The sequence below is a fragment of the Benincasa hispida genome, chromosome 12 (assembly GCF_027475165.1).
Source record: "Benincasa hispida cultivar pf3 chromosome 12, pf3_genome.v1.1, whole genome shotgun sequence".
Lineage (NCBI taxonomy): Eukaryota > Viridiplantae > Streptophyta > Magnoliopsida > Cucurbitales > Cucurbitaceae > Benincasa > Benincasa hispida.
The window spans coordinates 80957943-80970561 of record NC_143489.1 but is presented as its reverse complement, the minus strand read 5'-3'; the positions used below and the strand labels follow the sequence as shown (position 1 = coordinate 80970561).

Genomic DNA, 12619 nt, shown 5'->3' with positions numbered 1-12619 from the left:
AATATTATTTCATAATTTATTTTTTAAGTTATTTTGAACAATTGTCAATCTCTCCAATTTTTTTCCCCTCCAAAACGACTTATTATTTTTTTTCAAAAATAAATACTTGAAAAGTTAACCACACCCTAAAATATTTTAATCATGTTTGATGACTCTTAATGAATAAACTTAGGGACTGTTTGATTTAAGGTTTTAAAGATGCCCAAGAATTAAGTGGAATAAGATTGTTGGGAATCAATGATGATTCTGTTTGGTTGTACTTGAGAAAGTTATCAAAATTTTATGCTAACAAATTAGCTTTATATTTTATTTATAAAATTAATCATAGATAGTTTTATAAAATTTTGATAGATTAATTGATAAATAATAAATTTAATTCAAAGTTTTGAGCAAAATTAATTATTTAACTATCAAATAATAATATTAATTATAAATATTCGTAAAATAAATAATTTATAATTAAAGTTACTTGATTACACAATTTGATGTACCAATTTGATGAATTTATATAAATATGATTTATTAATTAGTAAAAAAATCAAAATCAGTTTTAAAAAATAAATATGACATTTTGTGATTAAAAAATAATGAATTATAATTAATCAATGATAAGCTAATTATAATTATTACAAAATAATCTCATAAAATGTTAATCATAATGATAATTAATTAACTACATATATAATTTATTAATGAATTGGTTCTTTACGGTTTATTATATAATTAATTAATTAATAAATCTAAAGTAGTTAAATTCAAATATTATAATTTAAAATTTAATATAATTTTCTAAATTATAAATTTAATATTCATATATTAATTAATTTTAATAATATAAAATAAAAGAATAAATTCATGTATTAAAAGGGGAGAGAGAGTGGACATCAAGAAAATCCACATTTTTGGATGAGTTTCAATATCATCCATGGAGATAAGGAATGCATGAGAATAGCTTATTTTCATACTTAAAGTTTCAAAACTTGTACCAAACAAAAGAATGTGTAACCTTTATCCATTCTCACCTTTATTCCCATTCCAATTTTCTCAATCCAAACGCCCCTTTAAAAGTTTAGAAGACGTTTGTAACTCTTGAGGGGATGGATGTTCTATATAAAAATGTGCTAGAATTTATATAACCCATGGTTTGAACTATACAAAGGAACATGTTGTAGGAAGGTTGGGTTGTATGGTTCAATCGACAAGATTCGATTTGATATTTAACCTCTACCATTGGAAAAGAAGAAAATTCCAAAACTTGAGTTTATATTGTAGCACATTTAGTGTATTTTTTTAATCGGGTTCACACTTTCAAACAAAAGAAATATTAATTCAATTAAAATATTTTTTTATTTTTAGTACTTTCAATTATTTAATAGCTTTGTACATTCAATAAATCTTAAACTTAGTACTTGTGGGTAGCTAATATGTTGTTATAGTACTTTCTATAGCATCCGTTTTATAGTTATGAAAATTTAATTACATAATATCTAACATGATCATTATTATTATTCAATCAATTTTGATAAAGTTAATTTTCAAGAATTAAACGTAAGATTTATGAAAAGTACACCTGAACTGAATTAAAGATTTATACAAAATAAAGAGAATAAAATTAGAAATTAAAATTAAAAGTATATGAAGTAAAATAAAATAAAACTCAAAGTATAAGAGGGAAAAATAGTAATTTAACCTATTAATCAATATGGTATAAGAAATGAGGGTTTATAAATTTCTAGGGGTATATATTATAAAAAACTAACAAATCTATTACCTAAAAAGAAATATAAAGGTCAAAATAAATATAACTCAACTGACGTATTTGTGCTATCAATTTTGATAGAAGTTCGATTCTCTCATCTCACATCTTGTAAAAAATAATAATAATAATAATAAATTAGGGTACATTGGGCTACTTAACCATAGGTAGTTTCACAAACCTAACCCAATGATCAACTAACTTTATATATCATTATATATATATATATATATATTCCTTGAACCGTGTGTCCATGAAACAATAAGGGCTTTCAAGATTTTCATTAAAAATTTCCCTCCAAAACTTCCGAAAGTTAAACGAAAGAAAGAACCCTAAAAAATGGATGTCATCAGTGCAGAGAAGCTTTTTGCCATAAAATATTGTTACAAGAAAAGCCAACTCTTCCTCTACAATCTCAATCTTTTTCACTCTCTCATCATCTTCTTCTTTACCTTTTGGCTTTCTTCTCAATTTGATTGCTTTCCTCCCGACGCGCTTTCTTCGATGATCAATATGGTCGTTATGCCTCCCTCGTTCTTCAGCCCGAGTTGCTTCTTCGTCATCGTTAACTTCATTGTCATCTACATAGTTGGAGAACAGAAGCTCGCTGGTGCAGAATCGTCTTCCATTATGAACAAAATGTATGATGAATACTACATCGGGAAAACTATGGAGATGAACATGAACTCTTGTGAAAATATGAAACAATTGGTTGAGAAAGTAGTGGAAGAAAAAGAAGAGGAAGAGATGGGCTTCGTCGAGGGCGACAATGACGGTGTCGATGTGAGTGAAAAGTTAGAGACCGAAGGCGATTGCGAGTTGGCCAATGAAGAGTTGAACAAAAGAGCAGAAGCCTTCATTGCAAGAGTTAACAAGCAAAGGAAGCTTGAAGCTGTGGATTGTTTAACTTCTAATGGTAGCTAGCCAAGTTTTTATTTTTTCTCTTTGTGTGTGATGTAATAATTAATCGTTGGATCCTACAATATTTGGGATCGAAAAAGATATTATCTTGACTTCGACATTATTAAAATTTTACAACTTATTTGATCTCCCAACTAACTAGCTCCAATTAGGATGGTTAATTACAAATTCTCGATGTTGAAGCTTTATAAAAGTGAATTTTGGAATTAGCTAATATGTATATATCATATATATCATAAGTTTAAATATAGTGATTTATGCTTATCTTTTAAAATCATATTGATTTACATCATACAATATATGTAAAAATATATTAATAATTAGCGGTAATTGACATGTATTCCTTCTATTGAAGTTGAAATGTTCAAATTCTTCGTATTCTATTTATTGTACTAAGAAAGAACTAATATTTTCAATATTTGAAATAGTATATAGATATACTACATGATATACATCATATGCAACACAAATTACTATCTATAGTATAAAAATTTACTCTAGAAAACTTTTTATTTTAACATTTTCAAACTTAGACATCCTTATTCTTTTATGGTTCAAATTAATATCACAATAAAAATTGTCATGAGTAATCTTACTGAAAAAAACCTTGTTATCCACCTACATATGTACCGACCAAATGGCCTTCACATGATGTTGAGAAGTAATTTTTCTTTTGCTTTTTTGTGGAGCACTTCCACAAGAGATAGCAATTTGTAGAGGACCCATTGAAGGGTTTGAAATTCCTTTCTTAACATAGAAGACATGCATGCTATATTTTACACACCAATCTTTACTTTGTCTCAAATTATAAATCAAAAGTGTTAGTTTGAATTTCATCCCAAGAGTAATTTGGTTTGAGAGTTTTTTGAATAGGAATTGACACAGATATTCAAAATCCATATTTGTTTCATAGTTTTCAATATTTTATCTAGAAATAAGTAATTTTTGGACATCTTCTTTTCTTATAGACAAAGATTTTCTTTTCTCTTTCAATGTTGGGTTTTCTCTTTTTTCCTTCTTCTCTTTTTCATTTTGAATATAGTTAATCATTAATTAGTTAATATTAATTTATAAAAATTAGTATAAATATTTTTTTTAATAAATAAATAATAATATATTAAAATATTTATTTATTTTATTTTTACAATAAAAATTTATTAAATGAATGCATATTTACATGAATTATTAATTAGTGAACTAACAATATCTTAGATGTATTTAATTAGTAAAGTAGGATTATTTAAATTTAGTGAGTACAAATATTCATTTAATAATAATTTATTACTTTTTTTTTTATAATCAAATAATTATTTATTGAGATTAATTTTAATTTGATACTTCTTTTAACACATGATCATTATTGATTATTTAGAATTAGTTAATTATTTATTGTGATTACTTTTTATTACTTCATTTGTTATTAACATACCATATTTATTAACATATCATATTTTTATTTTTATTTTTTTTACTTTTTTTTAATATAATATATTGTTTACTAAATATATTTTCCTATACTATTTAATTAAAATTATAATTACTAATGTCGTTTTTTTTTTCAAAAGTGTTAGATTAAATATGTGAGTTGGGAGAATTGAACCTCTGACTTCGAAATTGATAGGACAAACACTACACTAATTGAGTTATACTCATTTTGGCAAAAAAAAAAAAAAAAAGAATAACTAAATATTATATTATAATTAATATGACATTCATTAAATATATAAATTGGTTAATTTTAATGATAAATTACTCAATTTTCTAATATTTATAATTTAAATTATTATTGATTCTTAACTATTTCATTTTTATCAATATATTAAATGATATTTGTTCTTTAGTGTATTTATCTACTAAATTTATATAAGATTGTCGTGCTTAATTTCATAAATTAAATACAAACATAATATTTGTTCATAAAATTCTAAAACATTTCGCATGCACATCAAACATAGTAATCTTTAATTTCCAAACATATTTTATTCCCAAAATTTATAGAAGTTTAAACTTTAATCAATTTCCAAAAGCTTGAAAATAAGGTTGATATTTCTAGGACCAAATAATCACCGTTTAACAAATCTATACCAACTGAAAAATTCAATACATTATTTATAACATGTGATTTTCGATAAATATCTATATTAACATCTATAAATTAAGTAAATGTATCCATATATCATATTTCTGTTTTAGATAAAAGGGAACAAAAAAAAAGGTTAATGTAAAGGTGGAGACAGATATTAGATATATGCACATGCTTGGGGGAAATAAGTACACAAGGCACAGTAACATTAGGGCACTAGACCAAGTCTGATCCACATCATCAAAAGCCATATTTTTTCAGTAATAGATATGATACAATCTTTCTAGTGGAGATGAGACCAGACTCGACTCGATTGACATGAATGAGGTTGAGATTTTCGATTTCATTAAGAAATGTATTTTGGGAGGCAAAAAATTGTTGCAAAAATCGTTAATAGGGACTATATAGGTTAAGTTTTAAAGTAAATGATGATAAGAGAGTCATAGTTGTTTAAAATTGAAGTAGAAATCTTGTAACTAAGTCAGGTAATTAATCGGCCTAAATATATTTAGATAAATCAAATCTAAAGGAATATGGAAAGAGAAATTTTCATATATAGAAAAAATGTCAAATTATTTATAGAAATAGAAAAAAAAAATACTAATAGATACTAATAGATTTCTATCAACATCTTCTATTAGTATCTATGAGTGATAGACTTGTTGGAAATGTCCTAGAACTCGTAGTTCGTGTTAAACATATTATTTTATCAATAACAATAACTTGATAATTTTGCATCTTATTATGAAAATCCAATAAACGCATTATTGGCTATAATCTGAATGCTGTAGCTTTATGTAATGACATAAACAGGATCAAATTGACAATATATAGCCTAAATGATCTAATAAATATATAGATGAAATTGGGTATCTCATCCTGGTAACATTATTGGATGCGGCCCACTCTGTAGTTGTAAGGTGATACAAACGATGTGATCCACTAATCGTTCATGTTGAGACATGAGAGTGGAGGCATCCTGTGCAACGAGTTTGCATATAGATTGGACCACGAAAATAACCACTTTTCTTTATAACGACCGTTTACTGTTAAAACTGACTATTTCAGTTATTATATAACCTAGGTTAACTCGATCTTAATCCTGAACTAGCTATGAACTCTTGTTTGCTCGGGATTATCCTTTGATCTGCAAACGGCAAACGGTGAGAGTAGTCCAACAGCACTGCTCAATAAACTTACTATTTTGGGGATAAGACCGGATGAATAGCTGGGGACATTGCAAGATGGAATTCACTCCTACCTTATTTAGGGTTAGTAGATAGGTTGTTCTCTTAAGTATTGACTCCAGGTCTTGAACAATCGGGGCCCCACCTTCTCATGATAGAGAGAGGATTTGATTCATAGAGATTATGAATCAGAATTGTTTATTAGAGGATCAGTAGAAACTTAAGGAATAAGATGTATTCACAGGGGTAAAACAGTAATTTTAACCTAGCTGTGATTACGGATAACTTGTGAATGACCGACTTACTGATTATGGTTATTAAGTGGACATAATATATCTACAGCGAAGGGAGTTCAACTATGCGCTATAGTGAAGTGTCCCATTAGTTAACGAACGGGGTTAGATCGGACTAATGAGTTTAGCCGATTAATCTCGAATCATTGGAGTCCATGATTTGTAGGTCCGCGAGGTCCCCCTACTAGCTTGTAAATGGATAAGCTTTAAAGTAGTTTGAGAAATTAATTTGAAACGTTTAAATTTAACAGAACAATAGAATATATATTTAAATATATGAAGATGATTATTGTGCAAAAATTAAATTAATAGTTGATATTAAATTAATTTAAGAAAATAAATTTTCAATTAAAATGGTTTTGAAATCATTTTATGTTTTTAAAGAAAAGTGAAAATCGTTTTTGCATGTTGCACAAAATTGAGAATGATTTTTTTCTATTACCTTCATCTTCATGCTCACACAATGGCCATTATCTTCTCTTCATTGATTCTCCAAGCATGAGTTGCAAGCCATGCACTTCACTTCTTTGCATGTTCATCTACAATATATAAAGAAAATTGGAGTCATTTGAGAAGAATGAATGCAGAATTTTTCATAGTTTTAAAGTTTTAAGTAAATGATGATAAGAGAGTTGTAGTTGTTTAAAATTAAAGTAGGAATCTTGTAACTAAGTCATGTAATTAATCGGCCTAAATATATTTAGATAAATCAAATCTAAAGAATATGAAAAGGAAAATTTTCATATATCGAAAAATGTCAAACTATTTATAGAAATAATAAAAAAAAACACTAACAGATAATAATAAACTTCTGTCAGCATATATGAGTGATAGACTTGTATCAATTTCTATCACTATAGTATCAATTAAAAATGTCTATCAGTTTCTATCACTGATAGTATCAATGTAGACTTCTATCAGACTCTATCAAAGAAGATTGAATTTTGCTATTTTGTATAAATAATTGTCTTTATTTTTCTATTTTGGAAAATTCCCTTAGAAAAAAAAAGTCAATACTTCTAGACATTTGATTTGACCCAATTGATTTAATCTTAAAGTCAACTCTTCTACTATGGTTCTAAAGGCCAGATCTTGGAAGAAGTTTAATTTGTGGAGTTGAAATTGGGCTGGTGTTGATTTATGTAGATTTAATACGATTTATAATAACTGATTTTTTATTTTTCTTTCAAGCGTACACTTAACTTGAAGGGTGGAATGTATTTGTGTTCCTAAAATTATTATGAAAATAAAGAATTCTTCGAGCAATTTTTAAATATAGAAAAATAAAATAAAATATTTACAAAATATAACAAAAATTTAGAACTATCAGTGATAGATGCTGATAGATACGAATAGACTTGTAAATTTTAGAATTTTAGAATTTCTATTAGTGTCTATCAATATCAACGATAGACACGGATAGAAGTCTATCAATATCTATCAGCATCTATCATTGATCGCTTTAAAATTTTATTATATCTTGTAAATATTTTCAACAGTTTTACCATTTGAAATAATTTACACAATTTCCCTTCTTCTATTTATAGAATATTTTAGAGATATTGTGGGCTTTGGACCTTGATGGTCTTTGGATCCTATTAATCGGGGTTGGGCCAAATTATATATTGAGCCCATTTTTGGACTCATGTGAACTAGAATCCAAATATTGCATGACCCAATTTGACGAGGTTGGACTTACTCAATCAAATGGTCATGATTAAGCCACATGATATTATTGTTTGAGTTTTATTTTTCCTTCGAATTTAATTTAGGATATATGTCTAATTTATCCCAGATTTAAACATATATAAATCATTATTAATTAAAAAAATATCGTGATAATTTACAATTGGCCAAAATTTTTCATTCAACAAAAATCACATTTAATTTGGAGATTTATAAACACGTGTGTGAATATAAAGAAAAAAAAAAGGCAATTTAGAATGAAAATATTGTTTAGGATGGGTCCTTTATGTGCCAACTAATGAAAATGTGATTTTGGTCCAAATTTGAACTTTCTAATTTGGCAACAAAATTGGACTTGAATTCACTTTGATTTTTAATTGAATATCAACTATGGTTTTTAAAAAAAGTTCCATACTTCTAATGCCTGGATTTTTAAACTCAATGTTGTGGTTTGATTTTGGTAGCATTTTGATCAATCTCATAATTTTTTTCTGTTAATTACTAAAAAAAAAAAAGCTAACGCCATTATCCACTTTCGTTAAAAAAAAATGTATATATTTTTTTCTTTAGAAAGGTTTTTTTTTTTTTTTTTTAATGTATTTATATATATTTAAAATAGATTTTTAACTGAATTGGAAAGGCAAGATACATTTTTTTTGGAGGCATTATGATTATATTTTTTTTTTTGTTGCTTTTTCTTTTTTAGAAATATTGTAGACCCTATTTAATAACTATTTTATTTTTTAAAATTAAATATATTTCATTTTAGCTTCATATAATTATAATCAAAGGTGATAGTTGGTTTGGTTTTGTTGATTTTGAGATCAACCAAGAACCAAACCAAACCAGTCGATTTTATAAAAAAGAGACCCAACTAATGTCCAATAACGAACAAAACTATTGGATTGGTTTATTATCAGTTTGGTTCTCGGTTTTGGCATTTTTCATTTTTTCTTTCAAATTTTATTTTTATTACTACTTTGTTTTGAATTGGTCCTGTTTGCTAATTTAAAATTAAAATTGGGTCTATTCCTTTTTTCATAAATTGAAATTTGACATTTTTTCTTGATACCTTTTTTAATATAAAACATACAAACTCTATAATAATTGGGTTTTTTTTCTAAGTAACAAATATACATACACCATAATAATTAAAAAAACTAAAAGATGGTTTATTTTTAAGGATATATATATACCATTAGATCGATTTGGTTTTGATTGGTATTTCTAATAAAAAAATTGATCCAAACCAACACTTTTTGGTTTTCTCCAAATACAAACTAAGATGTCAAATTTTATACTAAAAAATAAACTAAACCATTGGATCGATTTGGATTGGTTTGGTTTTTCGAATTTTTCAGTTTTTTATTGTACTCGTAATTACTATCATCTTTGTTGAGTAAAAATAAAAAATTAAATGGTTATTAAATAGGAAGTTAGTAGGATGATTTTGGTTTTTATTTTTATTTTTAGTTATTTTTGGTTATTTTTCAATATGAAAATCCAAAAAGTTCTATTCCGGTCCCATTTCCCGAAAACTAACTTAATTATCTACTTTGCAGCCCAAGCTTCTTTTAATTTTCTTTTTCGAACTGTCACATAATTTATTTGAAGTATGTATATATATTAATTTAGGATGTTTCTTTCAAATTTCGTTACTAAACTAAATGTTTTCTTTCAATTTTCTCTTTAGTTTTCTCATGTTTTTGGAGATGATAACGTTTAATAACAATATTGTGAGTGGTTGGATCAAAATAAGGATTATGTGTGTTAGATAGTATGGGGTCCATCTCAAAATCAATTGGTAATGAGAGCAGTAACCCATCTATCCTATAAAGAGTGTGAATCCCCTTCGTTTTTTCAATGTGGGATTCTCAATAATGTGTTCAATTAGAGGTTTAAAAAAAAAAAAAAAACTCATAGAAACTTTTGAAATTATTTAAAAAATAAGAATTTTTCTTTGTCTTTTGTCTCTTAGATAAACTCAATAAATATAGAGTTGAAGAGATGCAACATGCTCCAACTACAAAGAAACCACGAAGTCACACGAGAAATTTAGAATCTTAGATTAATTGATTAAGTAAATAGGGAATTGTAATTGGTAGCACTTTTAAGACTAATAATTAAGTATATAACAACATATTTTTAAAAAGTTACAAATATAACAAAATCTATCTGAGCGATATAGTTTATCACTAATAGATCCTAAGAGATGAATCTAAATTTTGTTATATCTATAAATTCTATTGTATTGTACTATATTTATTAATATTATGGGTCTCATTGCTATATTTGAAATGACATCTAAATAAAATATGAAAGCCTAAAACTCTTTTTCATAAAAAAAATGATTTCGTTTATAATTCAAACCGCAGACAATTGAATTTTCACCCTCACCCTCGATCCAAGCAAGAAGTTATAAATAGACTAAACATGCATATTTTTTCCAAATGGAAAGATAAAAAACGATATTAATATAAACTTGCTACTATTCAATGTTCATTTTATTTCAATATTTTTTTTAATATTACATTAATCCTTACATTTAATTTTTTTTTATACAAGTGACAAAAAAATACACATTATTGATATGGTAACACCCAAGTTCGGACAAGAAACATAAACAAAGTGAGCCACATCGAAATAAAAGGGATCATAATAAAGAAAATACTTAAAGAATTGATAATTATTACGTATATTGATAAAGTGCCCCTATCTTTTAGGGAGTTCAATCATAAGAACTCAAAAATTAAGTGATATCTTAAAACAATCTTACGTTAACTGACCTCTTGAAAAGTTTCAAACATATGAAGTAATACAAAACATGTTAAGAATATATATATTGAAATGTAAAGATAGTTTATCACTTTAGTAAGTGATTTAAGAAAAGTAAGGTAGTATATAATCAAGTTTTAGGAAAGCAAGAAATATCATAGTCATTAGGTGTCGAATCTTAGTCTAAATATTAGGCCTAAAGCATTTTAGGTTTTAAAGTTGAGGATTTTAATTGATTTCGATTTTAGTATGTTTAGTTTTTGAGATTCTAATTAATAGAATATTAACAGTTTAGGATTATAAATTGATTTTTTTTTTTTTTTTTTTGTTAGCATTGGCTTAAATTCTTTTGAATTAAAATATGCCCTAAGAAGTTTAATGATATATTTTTATAATAGTTTTTTTTAAGCATAGGCTGTAATTCTTTTGATTTTCCTTTAGATCTCAAATAGTCGTTTTTTCTTTTAATAATTGGGGTCACAATTCTAATATTTGGAACTCGATTTCTTAAACATTTTTAAATAAAATATTTTTAAAATTCTCATTTATTTATTTTTTTTAATTTTCAGATATATAAGGTTTCGTTGTCTCATATGGTTGTTGTCATCTTTATCTATTTTAATTCCAATTATGAATGCTTCGGATAAAGATAAATGGTCAAAATCTCTTTTCCTTTGATGAAAAGGATTGCTTCCTCCTCCTTATCTCCAACTAATTAAAAAAATGGTGCGAAAATTATATAAATCGAACTAGGTATTATAAATCCTACAACTAATTTGTCTTTGGATAACTTGGATCTACACTTAATATATAAGGTTATTGTATGTGACATTTTCAAGAATTTTCAACACAATCATACGAAGGTACATTATCCCATATCCATAATCTGCACTAATATGTAATATATATTATCCATAACTAGTGGGTCCATCTATATTATCTTTATGAAAAAAATAAAATAAAATAATTTTATTTTCATATACTAACATGAATATAATTCAACTAGCATAAAGTATATATACATCAAACTAACACAAAATAATCAATAATCTTATTTTTGTAGATCAATTGAGATTGAGAGATTAAAAAGTTCAAATCACCACCTTATATATATTGTTGAATTAAAAGAATTAGTTTTGTATTTAATATCAATTAACTTATATTATATTATAAATTAACTTAATTTAGTTTAGTTTTGAAACTTCACATACAAATTAACTTCTATTATAAATATTACGATAATAGATGTTCATTAGATACTCTTGCTTAATGTCTATTGACCATGTCTTATGCTCTCATTTTCCAAAGTGTTATTTACGTGTCTTAACATTATATATTATTAGTGTCTATGGACTTTCAAATTTCCTATAAATGGTGATATTTTATGGGTTTTGAAATACACAGATTGGGCAATTTGTAGCATTTGATATTAATGATAATAATTATTTGTCATTAGTGCTTGATGCCAAAATACACTGAATGCCATAAAAATGTGATTATCATATCGAAAAACAATTTTTCTTCCTAAAACTCGTCGTAAATGGATGCAGTTGAGGCTCCAAAATTTTAAATCAATATGTTAGAGAATGATTTTTTCTACATTTCAAGAGAAAGATTTTAAACAATATTCTGAATTAATTTCATGTCTTCTCGTGGGTGAACAAAATAACAAGTTATTGATAGAAAATCATGAATCTCGACCAACTGGAACAACAACATTCTATGAAGTGAATGTTGTGAATGTTAATAATCATGAATGAGGTCGGTGTCGGGGTCGAAGTCGTGACCATGGCAGGGGAAAAAATAATTATTATTTTCTTGGTGATCATTCTAATTATTTAAATCTTAAAAGAACCGCACAAAATGATGATTACAAAGGAAAAACTTCACATGAGTGTTGAAAATAAATGCTTCTGAT

General features: G+C 26.0%; 1 protein-coding gene across 1 annotated transcript; it reads left to right on the top strand.

Annotated features, from left to right (window-relative positions):
* Positions 1 to 2017: 2017 nt before the first annotated feature.
* Positions 2018 to 2811, top strand: LOC120067646 (uncharacterized). The gene has a single exon (XM_039019187.2). The coding sequence runs from the start codon at positions 2096 to 2098 to the stop codon at positions 2678 to 2680; it is 585 nt and encodes a 194-aa protein (XP_038875115.1). The 5' UTR covers positions 2018 to 2095; the 3' UTR covers positions 2681 to 2811.
* Positions 2812 to 12619: the final 9808 nt, after the last annotated feature.